The sequence below is a fragment of the Leptonychotes weddellii genome, chromosome 6, assembly GCF_054177405.1.
Source record: "Leptonychotes weddellii isolate Sample4059 chromosome 6, ASM5417740v2, whole genome shotgun sequence".
Lineage (NCBI taxonomy): Eukaryota > Metazoa > Chordata > Mammalia > Carnivora > Phocidae > Leptonychotes > Leptonychotes weddellii.
The window spans coordinates 132645516-132666344 of NC_138374.1; the positions used below are offsets into that span (position 1 = coordinate 132645516).

At 46.0% G+C, this 20829-nt stretch overlaps 1 protein-coding gene across 3 annotated transcripts in view; it reads right to left on the reverse strand.

The window, feature by feature from the left end:
• DDR2 (discoidin domain receptor tyrosine kinase 2) overlaps positions 1-20829 on the reverse strand; it is a 152971-nt gene that overhangs the window by 61672 nt on the left and 70470 nt on the right. Inside the window, exon 1 of one of the 3 annotated variants that reach the window (XM_081825231.1) lies at positions 7116-7555. The exons of the other annotated variants lie outside the window; for them this stretch is intronic. Within the exon in view, the coding sequence (XP_081681357.1) occupies positions 7116-7124 (9 nt within the window). The 5' untranslated portion in view covers positions 7125-7555. Of the gene's footprint in view, positions 1-7115; positions 7556-20829 lie in introns of those variants that run through there. 3 annotated transcript variants of the gene reach the window in all.

Below are 20829 nucleotides of genomic sequence, written 5' to 3' on the forward strand. Positions count from 1 at the left end.
GAATAAACAAATGGGGGAGAACAGAAATATTTCCCATTCAAAAGAATTGTAAATAATTTATGCAGACACTTGGCTCTTAAAGAGGTGGCACATAACCTCACCCCTTAAGGTGAACTACACACAGTGACTTTCTCCCAAAGAGCCTGGAACGGAAATGGAGAAAGGAACTTTTCAGTGGAGAAACTTGATGAATACTACCTCAAGCCAGGTGATGGAGGTTAACCTCACCTTTGATAAGTCATATTGATACAACATCTCCTGGATATGATGTGATGAGAATGGCACTTAGCCTCTGTGATCTTCCTCCTAAAAACTCATTACCTCAGTCTAATCATAAGAAAAACATCAGACCAATCCCAATTTAGGGACATTCTACAAAATTCCTATTGAGTCATCCCCAAAACTGTCAAGATCACAAATACAAGAAAGTCCCAAGAAACTGTCCCAGCTAAGGGAGGCTAAGGAGATATAACAACCACATGTAACATGGCATCCTCGGTGATGACCATGGAACAGATAAAGGACATAGGGGAAAACTGAGGACATCTGAATGAAGTACAGACTTTAGTTAATAATAATGTATCAACATTGGCTCTTTCACTATGACAAAGGTACTGTACTAATGTCAGATGTTAATAATAGGGGAAACTGGGTGTTGGGGAAACAGGAATTCTATGCACTATCTTTGCATTGATTCTGTAAGCATAAAACTGTTTGAGAATAGAAATTTTATCCAAAAGTTTCCACCAGGTAACACTAATCCAAACATTGGATCTACTGTTATAAATAATACATAATTATAAAGGGAGACAAAATCCATTCAGCTAGGGTGATTAAAGAAGGCTTCATGGAGAAATCTGATCTGATCAGGTTCTTGAAGGCTGAGTAGGATTATAATAGGCTATAGTGGGGATGGAGTAAATAATACGCTAACAGAGCCAAGACCCCTTTTGAGGAAACAGAAGCTTTCTATGATATTTTCTAGGCAGTAGAGCTCTGACCTGCCCTCCTCAAAAAAAGTCATTAAAAAAAAAAGCAGATATTCAGATGCCTGAAAAGGATGGAGCCAAAACTAATCAAGCACACAAGACTAAAGTGGCCTTATGGTGAGGGGTCAGGGGTGGTTTCATGGCATTGATTGGATGGGCTAAAATATGTGTCTCCCAGTGTGCCTCGTCACTGCCAGCAGCAGGAACACAGTGTTTCCATAAATGAGTCCCCAAACTAATATGCCCAAGAAAGAAACACAGGCAGAACTTGGAGACCTTGGTCGCGGCTATAATCCAACACTGGCCATGGCCATGATCCACGATGTCCTTCCACAAAGACCCGAGCTCCTTGTGAGCAACCATTTGGCCTTGCAAACCCTGCCTTGGCTAACCACCCTCTCCCTTGGTAGAGGAGTCCTACAATTCTCTCTTGTGGCACCTTTCTCACGAGTTGTGGGCCATGACTGTCTCCCCTCTATAACCTTCCCCAGTGGTTCCTTCTACGAGGAATGTCTTTCACACCTCACTCCCTTCACCAAAACACACACTAATTTTGCCTCCATTAGGTCCTCCATAACATAGTTATAAAATGATCCATGTAGTCATTACCTTCAAAATAGCTTATTATTGTATCTCCAAAAGAATGCTTTATATTTTGTACAAAGCAGGTACTCAAACATGGTTTTTAACTGAACGAAGCAGAACTCACTGGATGTTCAAAATTTTTTGACTGAATTTCCTTTTGGAAACTATTACTTGGTTTCAGGCTGTGAATCTCCAAAACAAGTGATTATTTCTGCTTTGCTTGCTGAAAAGTAAGGTGTCAGCAGCTAACAAACAAAGAAGAACAGAAGTACTCTAACTACACCATGGATCTCTAACATGTGCCAAAGACTCTCTCATGTAATATTCACAGTAACCCAATGAGGTTAGTTTTCATGAGCAAGGTAATTGAGGAGGAAGAGGTTAAAACTGATCCAGTTACACAGTTGACAGGTGCCAAAACTCATGTGAACCCAGGGTTTGTATTACTCCAATATCCACACGGGTTTTGTTGTTTGTTTTGTCTTTGTCATCATACTACACTCTCCTTTGATCTGGCCTCTGCCAACGTCACCAGAGCTACACTCCTCAGGACCTCTGCCAAAATGCTTCATGCTCTCTTTGTCTGGATCAAACCTCCGTTCGACAGTCACTTCCTCCGTAAAATACTCCCTGGCCCTCTTACTTGTTACGTGCACTAAAATCTTCTTATTATTTTTCTAAATAGAAATGATCCTAGTTTCTAATTATGTATTTATTGCTGTCATGTCTAATTAGGGTCTTCCTCACCCCCCACCCCCATAAGTTCCATGTTTATTCTACTCATCATTGCTTTCTCAACACCTACCGGAGTGCTGGATAAATATTTGCAGCGTGAATTAATGATTGCCTTAAGCCACATATTCAGTGACTACATCTGGCCACACTAAATCCCTAAAAGGAAGTGTACCCAAGGTTTATGATAAGTGTACGTCACCCTTTTCTGCCCTTTTGAGTGAGTTTTTCCAAGGGTTCCATATTTAAGCAATGTGACACGTGAAAGGAACCCACAAACATACATGGAAGAACTTCAAGGAGGTAGAAAGGCCCTTCTGTACCCACTTCTTTGGTTAATAGTACAAATTCCTTTGACAATTTATTCAAGCTTTGAAAATAAAGCTCAAACTGCAAATATCGCTAGTCAGGGGGTGTTCTTTCATCCATTTTTTCCAGTAACTGTTCTCTAAGTGTCTACAGGTGCTATTCCATGTGCTAAAAAAGGCAGCTTGGAGCTGTCCTCATGGAGCATGTAATCTACAAGCAAACAAGGAAATAAATAAGAACCCTAAAGGGATATATGTACCATGAAGAAAATACAGTGGGATGAGGTGGTAGAGAGTGAATGAGGGCTACTTCAGGTAAGTTGGTCAGGAAAGCCCTGTCTGAGTGTGGGATTGGCACAGAAATATATAAAGAGAACAATGAAGAGAATAGGGATCCAGTAAAGACTCATATATAAATGGGAACTTACTATATTATATAAGGGGTATTTAAAATCAGTGAAATGGTTAATTTGTATTCAGAAACAAATAAAGGTATATCCATACCTCACACACAAAAGAGAAAGCCCAAAATGTAGAAGTAGAACTCTAACAGTATTTCAAGAAAGTACAGGAGCATTTGCTAGAAGATCACTGTAAGAAAGGCCTGCACAAATGAGACAGAAAACAAAATCCAAAAACAAAAACAAACGATAAAAATCTCCATCAAAATGTTAAATGTCTTTGAGACCAAAAGCATCATAAACTTAACAGCAGGCTAAGATAGTTATTTGATGTTTTATAACAAAATAATAACCTATGCTCCATATATTCCACTTATTATTAGTTACCCTAGAGAGAGACTTATGTATCTGCACAATGAGTGTGTGTACAAAGAATTGCTTTGCAATATTTTTTAAATTTTACTTTATTTCATTGTGGTAAGAACACTTAACATAAGATCTACCCTCTTAACAAATTTTTTAGTATTCAATATGTTATTGACTGTAGGTACAATGTTGTACATCAGATTTCTAGAATTTATTCATCTTGCTCAATCTTAATTTTATGCCTGTTGTCCTGGCAACCACCATTCCACTCTCTCATTAGATAAATTTGACTATTTTAGATCCCTAATATAGTAGAATTATTCAGTATTTGTCCTTCTGTAACTGGTTTATTTCACTTAACATAATGTCCTAAAGGTTCATCAATGTTGTTGATATTACAGAATGTCCTTCTTTTTAAAGGCTGAATAATCTTCCATTGTGTGTATATACCACATTTTTAATTCATTCATGTATCAACAGATATCTAGATTGTCTCCACATCTTAGCTATTGTGAACAGTACTGCTATGAACGTGGGAGTGCTAATACCTCTTCAAGATCCTGATTTCAATTCTTTTGAAAAAATACCCAGAGGTAGGATTACTGAATTATATGGTAGTTCTATTTTTAAATCTTTTAAGGAACCTCCATACTGGTTTCCATAGTGGCTGTGGCCAACTTATGTTCAAGAAGTGTGCCACGAATACACAGTGGGGAAAGGATAGTCTCCTCAAAAAATGGCATTAAGAAAACCAGATACCCACATGTAAAAGACTGGAATTGGACCGTTATCTTACACCACACACAAAGATCAACTCAAAATGGACTAAAGACTTGTATGTAAGACCTGAAACTTTAAAACTCCTGTTAGAAAACATACGGGAAAAGCTTCATGACATTGGCCTTGGCAATGATTTCATAGATATGACACCAAAAGCAGAGGCAACAACAACAAAAATAAACAAACAAGACTACGCCAAACTAAAAAGCTTCCGCACAGCAAAGGAAACCATCAACAGAGTGAAACGCAATCCATACAATGGGAGAAAATATTCATAAAGTATACATCTGATAAGGGATTAATAACCCAATTTTAAAATGGGTTAAGGACTTGAGTCTCTCCAAAGAAGACATACAAATGGCCAACAGATATAAGAAAAGAATGCTTAACATCACTAATCATCAGGGAAATGCAAATCAAAACCACAATGAGGTATCACTCCACACCTGTCAGGATGGCTAGTATCAAAAAAAAAAAAAAAGGAGAGAGAGAGAGAAATGTGTTCTCGAGGATGTGAAGACACTGTTGGCACGAAATTTTTTTTAAATAACAAAAACATGGGGAGATTTCTATGAAGAGGGGAATGCTAGAAACTATGATATATTCCTACTGTGAAATACTATGCAAGACTTTAAAAGCATGAGCTGGGTAGTTATATGGGTAGGTGTCCATAACATGTGTTTGGATGAACAAAGAGGTTACAAGATTTATGTAAAGCACACTGTATTTATGGGTAAGCACACACACACACTCACATACATTTACATACACAAAAGCTCTAGAAGGGTAAACCCCATGCTAATAACAAGCTTCACTCTGGTACTCACTCCAGTGCTCAAATAAGAGGGTAAGTAGAGGCGGAGCGAGGACCCTCAGGAGACAGTGCTGGTAACAGTAGGCCCCTCACTGGAGATTGGAGTGCTTGGCAGAGGAGACTGGGAATGGTGATCAAAAGGAAACCCTAGCCTTACTGGTCGTGTTTTGATTCTTAACAAGGAAAATATGTTCCTTGTTAATGTCTTTTATATTGGTTTTTCTGACCTAAAGCAATTTCCCAGGGGCAGTCTATCAGCATCTGGAGGGTGCTTTCCAACCAATCATGCATATCCCAGAGGTTAGAGGTACATGGGGAACTCATATCTGAAGAATCACTTGTGGGACTGAGCGGGATTGTTGATTAGTACATCTTACACGTGAATAAAGTAGAAGCAAAAAAAACCATTGAGAATTGCTGCTTATACCTTACTTTGTTTTTTTAGAACACTTGCACTTCAGTAGGTGTTTATAAATGCGTTATTACTGGGCCTTAACAAAAATCCTAAGGAGAAAGATTAACACCTCCCTTTACAAAGTAGGAAAGTAAGGACTGATGTCACTCTACCTACTCACGGCCCAATATTTTCCAAAGAATATCAATGGATATGTAGCTCAGAAAGAATGTGTCCCGGGTGCCTGGGTGGCTCAGTTGGTTAAGTGACTGCCTTCAGCTCAGGTCATGATCCTGGAGTCCCAGGATCGAGTCCCACATCAGGCTCCCTGCTCACCAGGGAGTCTGCTTCTCCCTCTGACCCTTCCCCTCTCATGCTCTCTCTCTGTCTCATTCTTTCTCTCTCAAATAAATAAATAAAATCTTAAAAAAAAAAAAAAAAGAAAGAATGTGTCCCTTGTAATAAAGAACCCACTTCCCTCTTCACAGTCAAAATCCCCTTCCCTAGCCAAGCTGGATGAACACACACTCCAAACTGACTCCATAGGGCCAGGACTCCCCAGGCCTGACGGGAGACAGTTGGCTCTCCATGTCAGGTCTGCCCACACCAGGATCTGCACAAGCTGTGGGGCAAAGCCATCAGGAAAACCAGGAAGCAAATGCAAGGTAGATGGGAGTGTGGCAGCCACAACTAGAAATTAGCAAGAATGAAAACAAACAAACCAACCAAGAATCTAGAAGGTCAAACTTCTTACAAGTTGTCTCGGTAATTGGGTGAACTTCTAAAAGCCTCCTTCTGAAATACAGAGCCACATTATGGTGAAAAAGCAAGTCATCGGCACATTCTGCCTGACACCATCCCGTCCTATGGAGAGTTTGTTCACACAGGGAGGGCTCGCTCCTGGTCAGTCCCATGTCGCCCGCAACTCCAGGTCATAACACCTGGGGACGAACACACTCCTCTTCTCCAACTGCCTTGAAAAGTTACACAGTTTCCCTAGTAACAGGCTCTACTCTAGGGCCCAAACAGGGTGGTGAGCGAGGATGGAGCACAGAGGAGAGGGGTCTGAAATGCCTTTGGGCTGCTGAGTGAGCAAGGGTGAGCAGCATGGTCAAGTGTCTCACTCTATACTGGTCGAGCAACAGCCTTTCAGGGCTCCCAAACACGAGCCCTGTGCCTTGTCTCTTCCTTTATTATAGAATTGAATACACATGATAGATGATAGATAGATAGATAGATAGATAGATAGATAGATAGATAGATAGATATTTAGATGATACATATTTAAATATAAAGAGAAACACTTTTAGAAATGTAGCTATCAGAGGTAACTGCATTTATGTGGGGGGAAAAAAGCACCATCGTTTCTGCTCTGTGATAATATGGCAAGTTAGGGAGAGCAGGCAACCCTTGGGACCTCTTGCCCTAAAATGGATGGAAACTTCGAGCACTTCTCTTCCTCCCAAGTACCTTTGAAGTGACCCTAACTTACAGACAGTAGAGCTTTCTTCTTCCCCCAAGTCTGAATATTAGCACAAACAGTCTTTTTCTCTGAAGCAGAACTAGCAGTATCCCCCACTTTAAGAAGTGTCTGAATTCGCCAAACTCATCAATCATGAAATGCTTATCCACATTACGGAATAATTCTTTGCACAACACTGAAGTGCCAGGTACCTTTGAATAACAAGTTTCCACAGTGTACGATTACACTAACATTCAGCATACAAAAATGTTCCGTCTACTTACTGAACTCATAAATCACTGAGTGAGGCTCCGCATTACAAAACAGTTCTTCACTTTACACAAGGATCCAGTGCCGGGTTCCCTTGAACAGAAAATCCTTCCGGTACATTTAAAATATGATTCCATATACTTAAATCCAGGTCGTGATCGAGTTTTCAGGAATACAGCCTGGGTATGAAGCGAGGCACATCTGCTTTGGGAGATGGGCCTTCTCCCTGGACAGTCTGTCTTCCCAGATGCAAAAGCTGGAGACAACGTGAAGTGACCACCCCTTGGGGGGCGGCGGTGGGGGGGGGCGGAATAAAAAGGAATAAAAAGTCACAGATTTCCAGCGGAGATCTTCCTGCGGAGCCTGTGATAGGGTCTGAAGAGGAAGTGTCTGCCCTCTCAGAAAATTATCTATAGCCTCCAGCCTGGGCCCCTCCACCTAAAGACAGGCCTTTTTAGCAGGAAAGGGCGGGGCTCCGCCGGGCAGGAGTGGGAAGGGCACAGAGATAAGGTCTCCGGGGCCGATGCACGAGGCGGGGTGCACACAGCTGTGTTGGTTAAGTGCCTTCAGCTCAGGTCATGATCCCTGACCTGTGTCTTGTGTCTGTGTGTGTGTGAGATTCGGACCTGGGGGGGTGGGGGGGGGAAGGGGAGAAGAAAACCCACTTGCTTTAGAGCTGTATATTTTCACTCAGGGGCCATTCTGGGCCTTCAGGCTTGTTTTTCCTCTCTGCTGACTCATTTTCATTTCAGATTCAACAAATCGAAAGCAATCTTTGGAGTGTTTAATGCTCAGCAAACAAATATGCAGAAATGAGCCTGGTTTTGGCAAGAGATGGGCCCCCAAACACACACACACACACACACACACACACACACACACATGTGCATGCGTGAACACGCTCACACACCAGCCAGCCTTGTGTTATTTGGCTCCCCAAAACTTACTGAAGCCTTCCTCACTCTCATCCTGCCTCTGAGAAGCTCCATCTCATGCTTCTCAAAGTGTGGCCCACAGTGCTAAGCCAGAGGCCCCGAATGGCCCGATCTGTGAGTGTTTACACACAGGACAGGCCCCAGACTAGCCGAGGTAACCCTCACAGCTCAGAGGCGGTGAGACAGCGAGCCCGGATCCTGCTGCCTTGGTTAGACGCGCACTTCACTCCTCTCCTCCTTGGACTGTAAAATGGAGACAACTTGAGTCTGTCATTGAGGTGAGGGGAAAGCCAGGTAGCTGTCATTTTCTCTCCCTCGGCCTCTGGGGACAGGAGAGGATGCTGAGTGAGGTCCCTGCCACCTAAGACATTCCCCCCACCCGGGACAGAATGGAGCACAGAACACTGACTGTGTGGCATCATTTGATGTTACTTTCTAGATCAGAAGCATTCAGGACATCAGATCTAATGCCTTCACACTATGAGCAGGAGGAAGAAGGAGAGGAAATACATAGGTGAAAGCAGGGCATTTTCTCAACCCAGAAAGACCTGTGACCCAGTCCCCTGGGCCTGCTGAGTCCTTGGGCAGCTCACTTCGCCTCGCTGAGCTCCAGCAATCCCTGGTTTTTCGTTTAGATAGTTCCCTGCCATCCCGGACTTCCAACATCGTGCACTTGAGCATTTTCCCACGCAGCCCCCCATTCCTTCCCCCATCCCACGCTCTGTCCCAGGCTCCTCACACCCCCAGCATGCGTGCTGGGGCACAGAGGACTGCCTGTCTGCGTTACTGGGCACAGGAAGGTTGGTGTGAGGGACTAGGGGTCCGAGGGTTTGGAGGTTACGAAGGAAAGACACTAGTCCTCAAAATTACGGACCCACCCCAGTGGGAGCTTAGGAGACCCGAGAGCTCACCCATCTAGATCCCCTCTGGTTAAAGGTGAGGAAAGTAGGGCAGCCCGAGAAGCAGAGAGGCCTCGTCACAGGCGACCACCGGTCAGAGGCAGGGCCCGGCCCCTGGTCATCCACAGTCTCTCCCCAGCTCTGCTCTCCTGTCAGCACCGCCTGTCCCAGCCCTACCTCCTCTTTTCCTTCCCAAAACTCCAAGCACGCACACCGTCCTTAGGCCCTGTCTGGGATAACTGATTTCTTTAAACCAGAGTGAAGTTACGTGGAAAATCCCTGCGGTGGTTTTCCAGTGCGTCCACAAATTTTGCCCCCTTCTCCTAGCGAGGGCAGGTACCCCATTTCGCTCCTCTTGAACAGGCTCGGGGGAGTGACTTGCCGCTAACAGAATGCAGGAAACGTGATGGTTATGGGACTTCAGAGCTGCGTCCCAGAAGGGCGTACACCTCCACTCGGCTCTCGCTCGCTCTCTCTCTCTCTCAGCACAGCTGCCCAGGGAACCTGGCTGCGAGGCCACCAGGGAGCCCAGGCCCCGTGGGAAACCATGGCCTGCAGGTGTTCGGGCCCACAGTCCTCGCCGAAGTCCCAGCGAATAGGAACCTCCGCTCTCACGCCGAGAATGACTGGAGGCCCCCCTACTCTGCTGCAAGCACAGCCTCGCTGAGCCCAGTCACCTCAGGAGCATGAGGGATGGTAACAGTGATGTGGTTGGTGCTCCTTTTACACTGTGAGGTGACTGCACAGTAAGAAGTAACTGGAACAACCTCCTTGAGTGAGGCCTAGCCTCCCACAAACACAGGTATTGGTTGTTTTTTTTTAAGATTTTATTTATTTATTTATAGGACAGAGAGAGACACAGTGAGAGAGGGAGCACAAGCAGGGGGAATGGGAGAGGGAGAAGCAGGCCTCCCGCCGAGCAGGGAGCCCGATGCGGGGCTCGGCCCCAGGACCCTGGGATCATGACCTGAGCCGAAGGCAGCCGCTTAAGACTAAGCCACCCAGGCGCCCCTTTTTTTAAGATTTTATTTATTTGACAGAGAGAGAGAGAGAGCGTGATCGAGTGAGCACAGACAGGGGGAGAAGCAGGCTTCCCGCCGAGCAGGGAACCTGATGTGGGGCTCCATCCCAGGATCCTGGGATCATGACCTGAGCCGAAGGCAGACACCTAACGACTGAGCCACCCAGGCGCCCCTTTTTTTAAGATTTTATTTATTTATTTATAGGACAGAGAGAGACACAGCGAGAGAGGGAGCACAAGCAGGGGGAGTGGGAGAGGGAGAAGCAGGCTTCCCGCGGAGCAGGGAGCCCGATGTGGGGCTCCATCCCAGGACCCCGGGATCACGACCCGAGCCGAAGGCAGACGCCTAACGACTGAGCCACCCCGGCGCCCAGGTATCAGTTTTTGGAGGTTGCCTCGTTTTTCCTTATGGCCAATCTTCCCATCGCCTCAAATGCCTCGGAAGAAGACGTAGGCCACATAAAAGGGGTCACATGGGGGATAATGGGGAGCAGGGGAGGCATCTCTCTCCTCAATTCCAGGCGTGAGGTTAAAGGCAGTGTCTACATATCAGATGCCTTTCCCGGGGGGAGTGGGGGGCTCCACCGTGACTCTGGGAGCAGCACCTGACCCAGTGGGGCCACCGCTTCCTGTGGCCCCTGGGCCCCGGAACCCGGTACTCTGCCTCCGACCTCCCTGGTGGCTCCTTCTCAGTCACCTTGCCAAAGCCACCCTTGCTGGGTCTCAATCGTGTGTCCTCCTCCATGGGCTGTGTGGACCTGGCCGCACACCGGAACCTTGGTACCTGTTTCCTCACCTGCAAAGTGAGGGCAGTAATGGCACCCTGCTCCTAGAGGAGGATCGTGCGGACGGAATGAGTTACCATCACCCAGGAAGTGCTTAGAACACTGCCCGGCTCCAAATGTCTGTGTTTATCTGTATTTCTGCTTTATTTTTACTGTGCCTACACCTTGTCTCCTCAATAAATTTGCAAGTTCGAGGCAAAAAGCACGCTTCCCTCCTCCACGCCTTTCTTTTTGGTATCAGCTAGCACCTACATGGGGGGACTCAGAAAACACTGAGGGTTGATTGACCGGTCACCTCAATGGTAATAAAACCGGCGAGAACAACACCACAGACTTGCCTTGGACCGGCACGCTAAAGCATGCTGGGTGCATCCTGTGAGTGGCTCTGCCTCGGGAGCAATCAACTTTGTCCTTCACCTGCAGTCATTTGGAAGTCACAAAAGACCCGCATGCTGAACTGTGAACCAGCCCAGCAGAAACCAGCCTGGGGCCGAGGAGAGCTGAGCGGTGGCCACATCCGGGGGGACAGTGACGAGATCACGCTGTTCGGGGAAGGGCTGTTCTGTCCCTGTGTGTGATCGCACACACCTCCTAACAACTTCCAACCCACCACCCAAAGCCAGTGAGGCCGAGAGCTTGCACTGGTTGTGCCCTACTCTGGGGGTCCCTGGCCGTGCTGGTCCCTTAATAATGCAGAGCTATCGGGCTGCTTGCCTCCTGCATAAGCCCCGTCAACATGGACTCGCAGCATCTCTGGGACGTGAACAGATTCTATCTCATCCAGCCATAGGAAACTCTCCAGAACCCCAGAGGAGATTAGTGTGATGCCAGCGAACCCTGCTTTCTGTTCTGCAGGAGGTTCTCCACAGAGGGAGACTTGGATCCTCTTTCCCAGACACCAGCCAGGACCTCCCCTTTCAGCAAAGCAATCTAAGTGTCTTTCCCTTCCCATCCCCAGGCCCTCCCGACAGGTGGGCTAACCACTGGGTTTTTGCCACAAAGAGCTGGGAGATCCCTCTCCTTCTCTGAGACCATCAGCTGAAGGAGGCAGGAAGGGAGGATTTCACCTCTTAGGCCCCTGCAACCATATTCTGTGATGAAAGCTTCAGCCATAATATAGGTCAGACCCTTTATTTATTGGTTTATTTATGTATTTATTATTTTATTTTTAAGTAGGCTCCACACCAAACGTGGGGTTTGAGCTCACGACCCCAACATTAAGAATCACATGCTCTCCGAACTAAGCCAGTCAGGTCCCCCAGGTCAGACCTTTTAAACAACCAGATATCAATTAATCTCTTAGTTGAAAGGTACTTCTCTAGAGATGAGGGAAGTATGAGATATGGGTACAAGTTGAAAACGATGTCACTGTTACAATTAGATGGGATGATGCATATAAAGGGCTCACAGCGCAGTGCCTGGGAGATGGTAGGTGCTTACTAACATTTAGTTATTATTTAGTGGTGGTATTACAAGTAGAATGGTGCACAAGAAGAAAACAAGGCCAGCAACTACAGTGAGGGCACATCCAGGGCATCTGCAGTGAGTTCAGCCAAGTTGGGTCACCTGAAGACAATACAACAAAGAGCATCAGTCCCCGATCTTGGTGGGAGATACACAAGCCTGGTGCATATAAACACGTGGAAAAACAAACAAGACAGTGGGTGAGCAAGTCCCCATCTTGCCCTGACTCTCGGGCTGGCAGGGCAATGTGGAACATGGGGTGTTACACAACTGGGGCCCCAGGGACACAGAGACACCAAGGCTCATGGGCCCCACCGCCTTGGACAAACATGGCCCAGGAGTTTCTGCCCAAATCACAGAGCCCAAAAGCCTCGTTCATCAGTTGGGTTTGAACCAAGTGTCTGGGGCTCCTTTCCTGGTCCCTACCCCTTCTTTCAACAAGTCATTCCTTCAGTACCTGGAGCTTCTGCAACCCTTGCCAAAATATGAATGGCACTCATCAAGAGGAGTTCCGTTTCTCACACTTTCCATTTCAGGCTTCCTTCACATGGCTGGCTAGACCCTCCCTCCTCTGCTACTTTCACTGGCAGCCTCTGAAGCAAGAGGTGTAGGAAATATAAGTTTATTTAAGGGTACGGAACATCTGCAGACTCCATCTGCCTTCAGGAAGTTCCCCATTGAGTCACCAGTGCCTGGAGCTTACCCCTGACATCTAAAGAGCCCCCTCCCCAGTCCACCAGGCCCACTCCTCCCACTTCCCAGCCCAGCTCAAAGATGCCACATCACCAGGGCTGAGTGTGGAACCAAGGGCCTGCCCCATCCTGGCCTTGGAGCCTTCTCCACGTCAGTCAGAGAACACTCTTATTTAAAGCAACCAACTCCACTCCTCCAGCAGAAGGCTCACACCCACCAGCTCCTTTGAACAAGGGCTCATGGGTTTTGAGTTGCGCCCTTTCACCAAGTAGACCCGTGCTTTCCTTCAAACTTGTTCCAGGCTCCTGACTCACCTCATCCCACTTGGGGCTCAGATGATTGGTTTCAGGATATAAATAAATGTGGATATAACATCTGTTAGCTGTAATCTTTCTATAGAGGCTAGGCTGTGAGTTCTTCCCCCAAGGGAGGGACCTCATCAAGGTCTTCTCTCAATTTTCAGTGCTGAGTGGAGAGTCTGGAGATATGCAGGCAAGGTGCTGGGTGGGTGAATAGGTGACCTGAGGGGTCCTCAGTGTCCAGGAATGTCCAAGAGTGCCTGTTGGCCAGCTAACAGCTGGGAAGATGGAGAACACAGGCTTTCTCCTTTAGTCCCTATTCCTGTTCGGCACTTCTTCCAAGCCTAAAGGAGTCTCCTCCCTCGACTCGACTCCATGGCATCGAGACCCTTAGCAGATGCCATATAGGGGCTTCTACTGCTCCCTAATCGTGCTTGCATATGGTGTGAAAATCTTGTCTCCTCAATAAGACTATGAGATCCTGCAGGGCAAAAATATTTTGCAACCTCTCGGGACTTTTGAGAACATGATAAACAGTTATGGAACACAGATTCTATACCAGGAAGCATGCTAAGTTTTACCTGAATTTCCTCACTTGGCCCTCATAATAGCTCTCTGAGGTTATTACTATTATTATCCTCATTGTACAGATGAAAAGACTGAGAAGAGAAAATTTGCCCAAGATCACCCAGGTAGCAAATGCAATGGCCTTCGATCTACGGTTACTTACAGGATGGCTGACATGGTTCTGCAGCGGTGCCTGCCATGTTCTCCCCAGCCAGCCCTACTACCAGTCTGATGGGATGTTCTCATCAGGCACAAAGGTATGGTCAACTCTACTCCACTTGCAAGATTTCCATTATACCGCCAGCACGTGACTCTGACTTGAGGAGGGAATTCCCACCTGACTCCACCATGGTGCTCACTGTTTCCTACTGACCGATGGGAGCCTCTCAGGTACCTCACCTCGGAGATGGGTTTGGCATCCCAGCATCAGGACAGCTCAGTGGTCACATGTGCCTGTGCCCCTCCCACTCAAATTCACACGCACAGTCGGTTCAGGGTAGTAGAAAGTTCTGGTCAGGGGGCAGCTGTTTCTACGGCTCTCAAAGCTTGGACAATTGGAAAGGCCTACTTTGTTAAGAACTGTCATCTAAAATTACAAATACAAAATTAGGTTCAGGGCCTCAGAAGGATCTTGAACAAGTGAGAAGGGCAGACACAGAAGCTTCACCACCTGACAGCAAATCCACCTCGGGAGCTGAGTTCTAGTCCCAGCTCTGCCTGCTCACTGCTCTGTCACCTGAGTGGCAATCCCCTTCCCTGACTGGACTCAGCCTCCCCCTTGTTCAAATGAGAGGTTGGGATGAGAAAGAGTGGAGTTGCTCTGAGGCCCCTCTCAGCCCTGACACGCTGAATTCCATCAGGCGTGGTGCCAAACGTGTCCCCAGACTGACCACAACCTAACAGAATTGCCCCCTGATCCAGGAGGGATTCTGCTCCTCCCTCCGGCCCGGGCACATACTGTATTATAGTAATGAGAGCTTTGGTTGCTTTAAATATCACTAAACAAAAACAACGGGCAGCCCGCGTCCATCATCATCCCCTGTCCAGCCCACAGAGGAGAGCGCCGCCAGACCGAGGCCAGAGCGGAGATGGAGAGAGAAGCCCACAGAGTCCCTTTCAGGAATCCATTGGCTCATATCTGGAATGAAAATCACCAATGGCAGGGGCTGTGAAGAGCCAGTCAGCGGGAGAGCCCGAGAGGTCACTCTGGGACAAAGAGGCCCTAGCCATTGTGAGATTGGAGACCTGGGTCCTAGATCCACCAGAGATGAGTTGGTGCCAAGCCTGAGGCTACAGGAACCGCAGTCTCTCACCTCTGGGAGAGGCAGAGAAGTCCAGCCAAAGGTCTCCACAGAAATGAGGCGAGCCTCCCCCTGGTCCTGGGAGGCGCCCACAAAGCAGAACAACAAGCATTCATCAGCTGGGAAAGAGTGGGTGGGCAATGTGGAGAGGCCTGGAGCCAGATACTTTGTCCCTCCGGACTTCCCCAAAGCCACAGGGCAAACCTTCAGGGGGATCTGGCACACCCTAGAAGGTCTAGAAGCAAGAATTCTGCTGTTCAGCTCACCACAGAGGGTCCCTACTAAACTCATATTCTGTAAAATGACCTGCGGCTGTTCAGAGGTCTTATCATATAGTTGTTTGGTGTTGGTATGGACCAAGTCAGGATGAACGGCATGCACACTGAGCAATCCTCCACACAGACAGTGAGTAGGGCCATATGCGTACCCTCATCCCGAAAACCTGACTCCTCCTCCCTGTCCCTCTCTCTGGTTGGCAGACCCTGCTGCTCCAAGGCATCCCCTAGTGATTAGGGAAAGTAGGCGACACATATGTCAGGACAGATAGGGCTTAGGGGCAGACAGATGCTCTTTCACCACCATGCCACTCCAGACCCTGATCCCCTAATAGGTGCCTCTGCCAGAAAAGGAAGTTGAGAGGAGATTTGCCAATAATTTGTGTTTGACAGCAAACACCCATGGGCAACTCTTTCCTAAGCTTGAGGTCCTTTGCCGGACATGGTTTCTCAATCACCATGTCAGTCAGACATTTTAAAGGAAAGTGGAAGGTCTGAAGTCAAATGAAGGATGGAGCTCCTTTTGCCAGGATCCTGCCCGGCAGCTACTGCCGGAAAGTGCATCACCAATCTCGTGGGGATCCCCACGCGCTCACAGAGGACAGAGCTAGGCAAGCGGAAGTTAGTCTTCAGAAAAGGCTGGGGTTGGGTGCTGCGAGGGAAGAAGCTGCTACAAAAATCCACTGAACATGAAAACCAGGACCTGGAATGTCTGGTTCGGACCACGTGGCCGGCCTGCACTTGAATTTAGGCTCCATGAACTGAGACCTTTCTCTGTTGGTCACTGTTGAATCCCTAACACCTAACACAGTGCCTGCCATGGAGCAGGCACTTGGGACATATCTGTTGACTTGACGTACAGTAGGCATCCATAAGCATTTGTTGTCTTTCCTTCTCAAGTGCTCTCAGGAACTTAAGTGGACTGTGGGTTTGTGGCCCTTTTGCCACTTGTGGCTGGTACTAAATGGACAAGACTGTCCTAGAAACCTATCTATTTCTCATTTTCCATCTGGCTTCCTTCCTCCCTCCCCATCACCCTTCTACCGAGAACAACAACACAACAGCAAGCTCTCCATTATCTTCCCTTCTCTTAACTCCTCGCTGATGTTGATGACATTCTGCCTTGGACTGGAAGTTAATTTTTTCATATGATTCAGTCTTGTCACTGTTTTTATCCCACTATTTTATCCCAGATAAATATAGGGCCAACTATATTTATCTGATTATAAACTCACTGAGATCAGGGACTGAGTTATAGATCCTTTGTAGGCACCATGGCACTCCACACCATGCTTCATATATTTCCAAACAAACTTCACAGACTAACTTCCCTGGGTGTACTATATTCCTCATGGCTCACTGTGATCCTTTTCCCTTAAATGTATTCCCAACTTTTAAAAGGATAAAAGGCTCCAAACATTCCTTAACCAGCATTTATGGACAACTTATCACACACCAGACAATGTGCTGGGTGGGAAAGAGGAAAAGCTGTATATAGGCGTACCTTAGGACATTGTAGGTCTGGTTCCAGACCACCACAATAAAGCTAATACCGCAATAAGGGGAGTCAAATGAATTTGTTGGTTTCCCAGTGTATATAAGTTATGTTTACACTATTCTGTAGTCTATTAAGTGTGCAATAGCATTGTGTCTTTAAAAAGTACATACCTTAATTAAAGATAATTTATTGCTAAAAAAAAGCTAACCATCATCTGAGCTTTCAGTGAGTCATAACCACTGATCACAGATCACCACGACAAATATAATAACAATGAAAAAGTTTGAAATACTGTGAGAATTACCAAAATGTGGCCCAGAGACACAAAGTGAGCAAAACCTGTTGGGAAAATGGCGTCAATATACTTGCTCGACACAGGGGTGCCACAAACCTTCCATCTGTAAAAAACATATCTGCAAAGTGTGATAAAGCAAAGCACAATGAAACGAGGTATGCCTGTGAACACACACACAAAATGTAGATCAGAAATGCCACAGTTTAAGCCTCTTTTTCTACAAAAGCCAAGAGAGTGAGCTAGCTGAATGGTTCAACAGAAATGGCACCTGACCAGCTACTCAACTAATGGTGTAAACTTGGATGAGCCCAATATTCTCCCTGACATTCTGTCTCTTAATCTGTAAAACGAATGACATACCAAGGACATGCCCTCTCTCATATTCTGTTCCTTGTGGACAATGAGCATTTCCAAAGTTCATGTGACGACAATCTATAGTGGAAAATAAAAGAGCTAGAGCTGGGGCACCTGGGTGGCTCAGTCAGTTGAGGTCCAACTCTTGGTTTTGGCTCAGGTCATGATCTCAGGGTCCTGGGATCAAGCCCCTCATCGGGCTCCCTGCTCAGCAAGGAGTCTGCTTCTCCCTCTCTCGCTCCCTCTGCCCCTCCCCTGACTCATTCCCTCTCTCTCTCAAATAAATAAATAAATAAATAAATCATTTTAAAAAAAGCTATAGCTATTGAGAGGAGAACGAGAATCATGGGATTGAAATAGTTAGAAGATAAAATCTAAACTGTGTGTAGAAACAGCTACTTTTTTTGAATTATAATTAACATGTAGTGTATATCAGTTTCAGGTGTACAACATAATGATTCAACAATTCTGTACATTACTCAGTGCTCACCACAATAAGTATAGTCACCATCTGTCACCAAACAATGCTATTACAACATCATTGACTCTATTCCCTAGGCTGCATTTTTCATCCCTGTGACTTGTTTTATAACTGAAAGTTTGTACTTCTCGATCCCCTTCACCTATTGCCTGAGGAGACATATCTAGAAAAAATGATTCTGTGGCCAGAAGCAGCTACTTTTTTTTAAGCCCACATCAACAAACTCCATACCCAGAGACTTTAGTAGCGACAGACATTCAGTAAATGGTCTATACTCAAAGCCCCACTTGTGAATCCAGTTGGGCAGCCAACTTCTACAAGAAGTTCTATAAGACTTTATATTGTTCTTGGTCTTTTTTAAGTCACTGGTTCCAGGAGCTGTAAATACAATCTGATTTTATAGCTAGAGGAGAAAGAAAAGGGCCCAACAAAGTATATCTCTTTGTCCCAGCTGATGGGAGAAGTTAAAAATTTTCAAAAGAAAATGTCAGGAAGGAAGGGTGACAGTGTTTACAAAAAAGCAAAAGCAAGGAATGTGATTCAGTACTTTGTGCCCAATAATGCCTGTGGTGAGGATGCTGGGAAGAAACTAAGAAAAGAGGAGAAAGAAGAACTCCAGACTACACAGCTAGAGCCATAAGAAGAATGAGACTTTCCTCAGGGAGGGTGTGTTGAACTCTGTGACAAGAGAGCAGAGTCTCTAGAGTCCACAGGCTCAAGTGGGAAAAGGGGAGAAGTGGTTTCCCTATAAGGAAAATAAGAGGATTCATTGAAGGACCTTGGAATGTTTCACCTGGCAAAAAAAAAAAAAAAAAAAAAAGACTTCACTAGAAGTTGATGGTCTTCAAATACATGATGCACTCTCCTGAGCTAGAGGCATTTAAATCACACAACAGAGCTTCAAAGTCATAACTAAGGAAGTTGCAGAGAGGCAGATCTCAACCGAACATAAGGGGGGGACATCCTAAAAATCAGAACCATCCAAAACTGGGGTGTGTTTCTTTGTGGGGCTATCAACTCCCCATTACAGGAAGTGTTCAAGTAGGGGCTGAAAAATCATCTTATTTAGAAGACCGTAGGGAAGAATCCTCTGTGCAAGAGACTGGGCTAGCTAACTTCTAAAATCCCTTCCAATTTTAATAATCTATGTGTCTGTTCATTAGAGTCCAAAACAGGGTGAGCTGACACCAGCCTGGCACAGAGGACTGTGGGAGTTGAACTCTTTTATGCCGATGCAGATTTGAAGCTTCACACACAATGATAACTTATGGCCCAAGAGTCATCTGATCTGTCAACATGTGAACCTCACATGATCACACCACCTATACAAGCAGACACCACAGCTGGTCATTGTTACCTTCCATGTTACTCCGTCTGGCCCAGATTCTGTGCCAAAAGTGATGTATCAGGACTTCAATCTACTACAGCTAAATCGTTTAAAGTAACTTTGAGCTTCAGTCAGAAGTGAGATCTGGAGAGTAGTATTGAACACTTTTCCAAGAAAATATGGTAAACTTATTTAAGGCCACTTAATAGTTGTAAAGAATAGTTAGATCTACTGGTGTCAGTCATAAAGTCCCAGTTCTTGAAGTGTTTGAATCTATAAACATACATTAGTAAATTACCTCTGTTTTTCAGTTCCTTCTCTTGTGTCCTGATCTCCCCAAGCCCTAAATTATTTATAAGGGTCTTGAATACCACTGAAATGTAAGCCAATACTGCTCAGTGTTTGTCTTATTTGGTTTCACCATGACACACACAGAAGACAGAATACGGAAAAGAAAACACAGGTTTGAATCACACAGCATATAGTTTCTTTTTCTGTCTCAGTAGCTCTAAGCATTTTGGGGGCCTGGACTCTGCATGTCCCCACAGTGCCCTACAGGTGACTAATGACTGAGCAACATCTCATAGCTGCAGCCCCTCAGAATCATCTCCTCTAACAGCTTGTCATGGTCTCAAATCCCAATATTAGAGTCCTACAGTCCCAGGGCTTCCAAAATTTTGGTTTGAATGTACACTTTAACAGACATACATATTTACCGTCCATTTAATAAAAGAATGAATGACCCAACCCAAGCATGCTCATCCTTCTACGCAAATACTTCCTCTTGTATATAAGTCTGCATGGACACCAGGGTCCCAAGGCTGACATCATGTGATAAAAATCCTGAAAGCTCGGGCGCCTGGGTGGCTCAGTTGGTTAAGCGACTGCCTTCGGCTCAGGTCATGATCCTGGGGTCCCGGGATCGAGTCCCGCATCGGGCTCCCTGCTCGGCGGGGAGTCTGCTTTTCCCTCTGGCCCTCCCCTCTCTCGTGCTCTATCTCATTCTCTCTCTCAAATAAATAAAATCTTTAAAAAAAAAAAATCCTGAAAGCTCAACACCACTCCTATAATCCTAGAGTCCCGAAGTCTCAGGCTTCCCAGGGACAAAACAGTCCCCTGGGTGTGAATCTCCAATATGGCGCTTACTAGATACTTTTGTATGTCATGACCCTTCTCAGGGAGCTAAGCCAAGGATATCATATATATCCTTATATCATATATATCGATTTAGCTCCCTGAGAAGGGTCATGACATACAAAAGTATCTAGGCCATGGCTGTGGGGTCCATAATAGCCCAAGAGGCATAGCATTCAGGAGGTCCCAAGCCTGAGTATAGGGTCCAGGGCTGATAAGATGGAGCACATTTACCCAAAGTGGCAGAATATAGTGTTGCCAGGGGAAGCCAGGATATTGCTGCGGAACATCAAGTGTGGGGTGAGCTAAGGTTGAAAACAGGAAAGCAAATCTTAAGGTTAGAATCCTGCAATACTGGAAACAAGAAGCATGGTGAAGAGTCTCAGGGCAAAGTCATGGT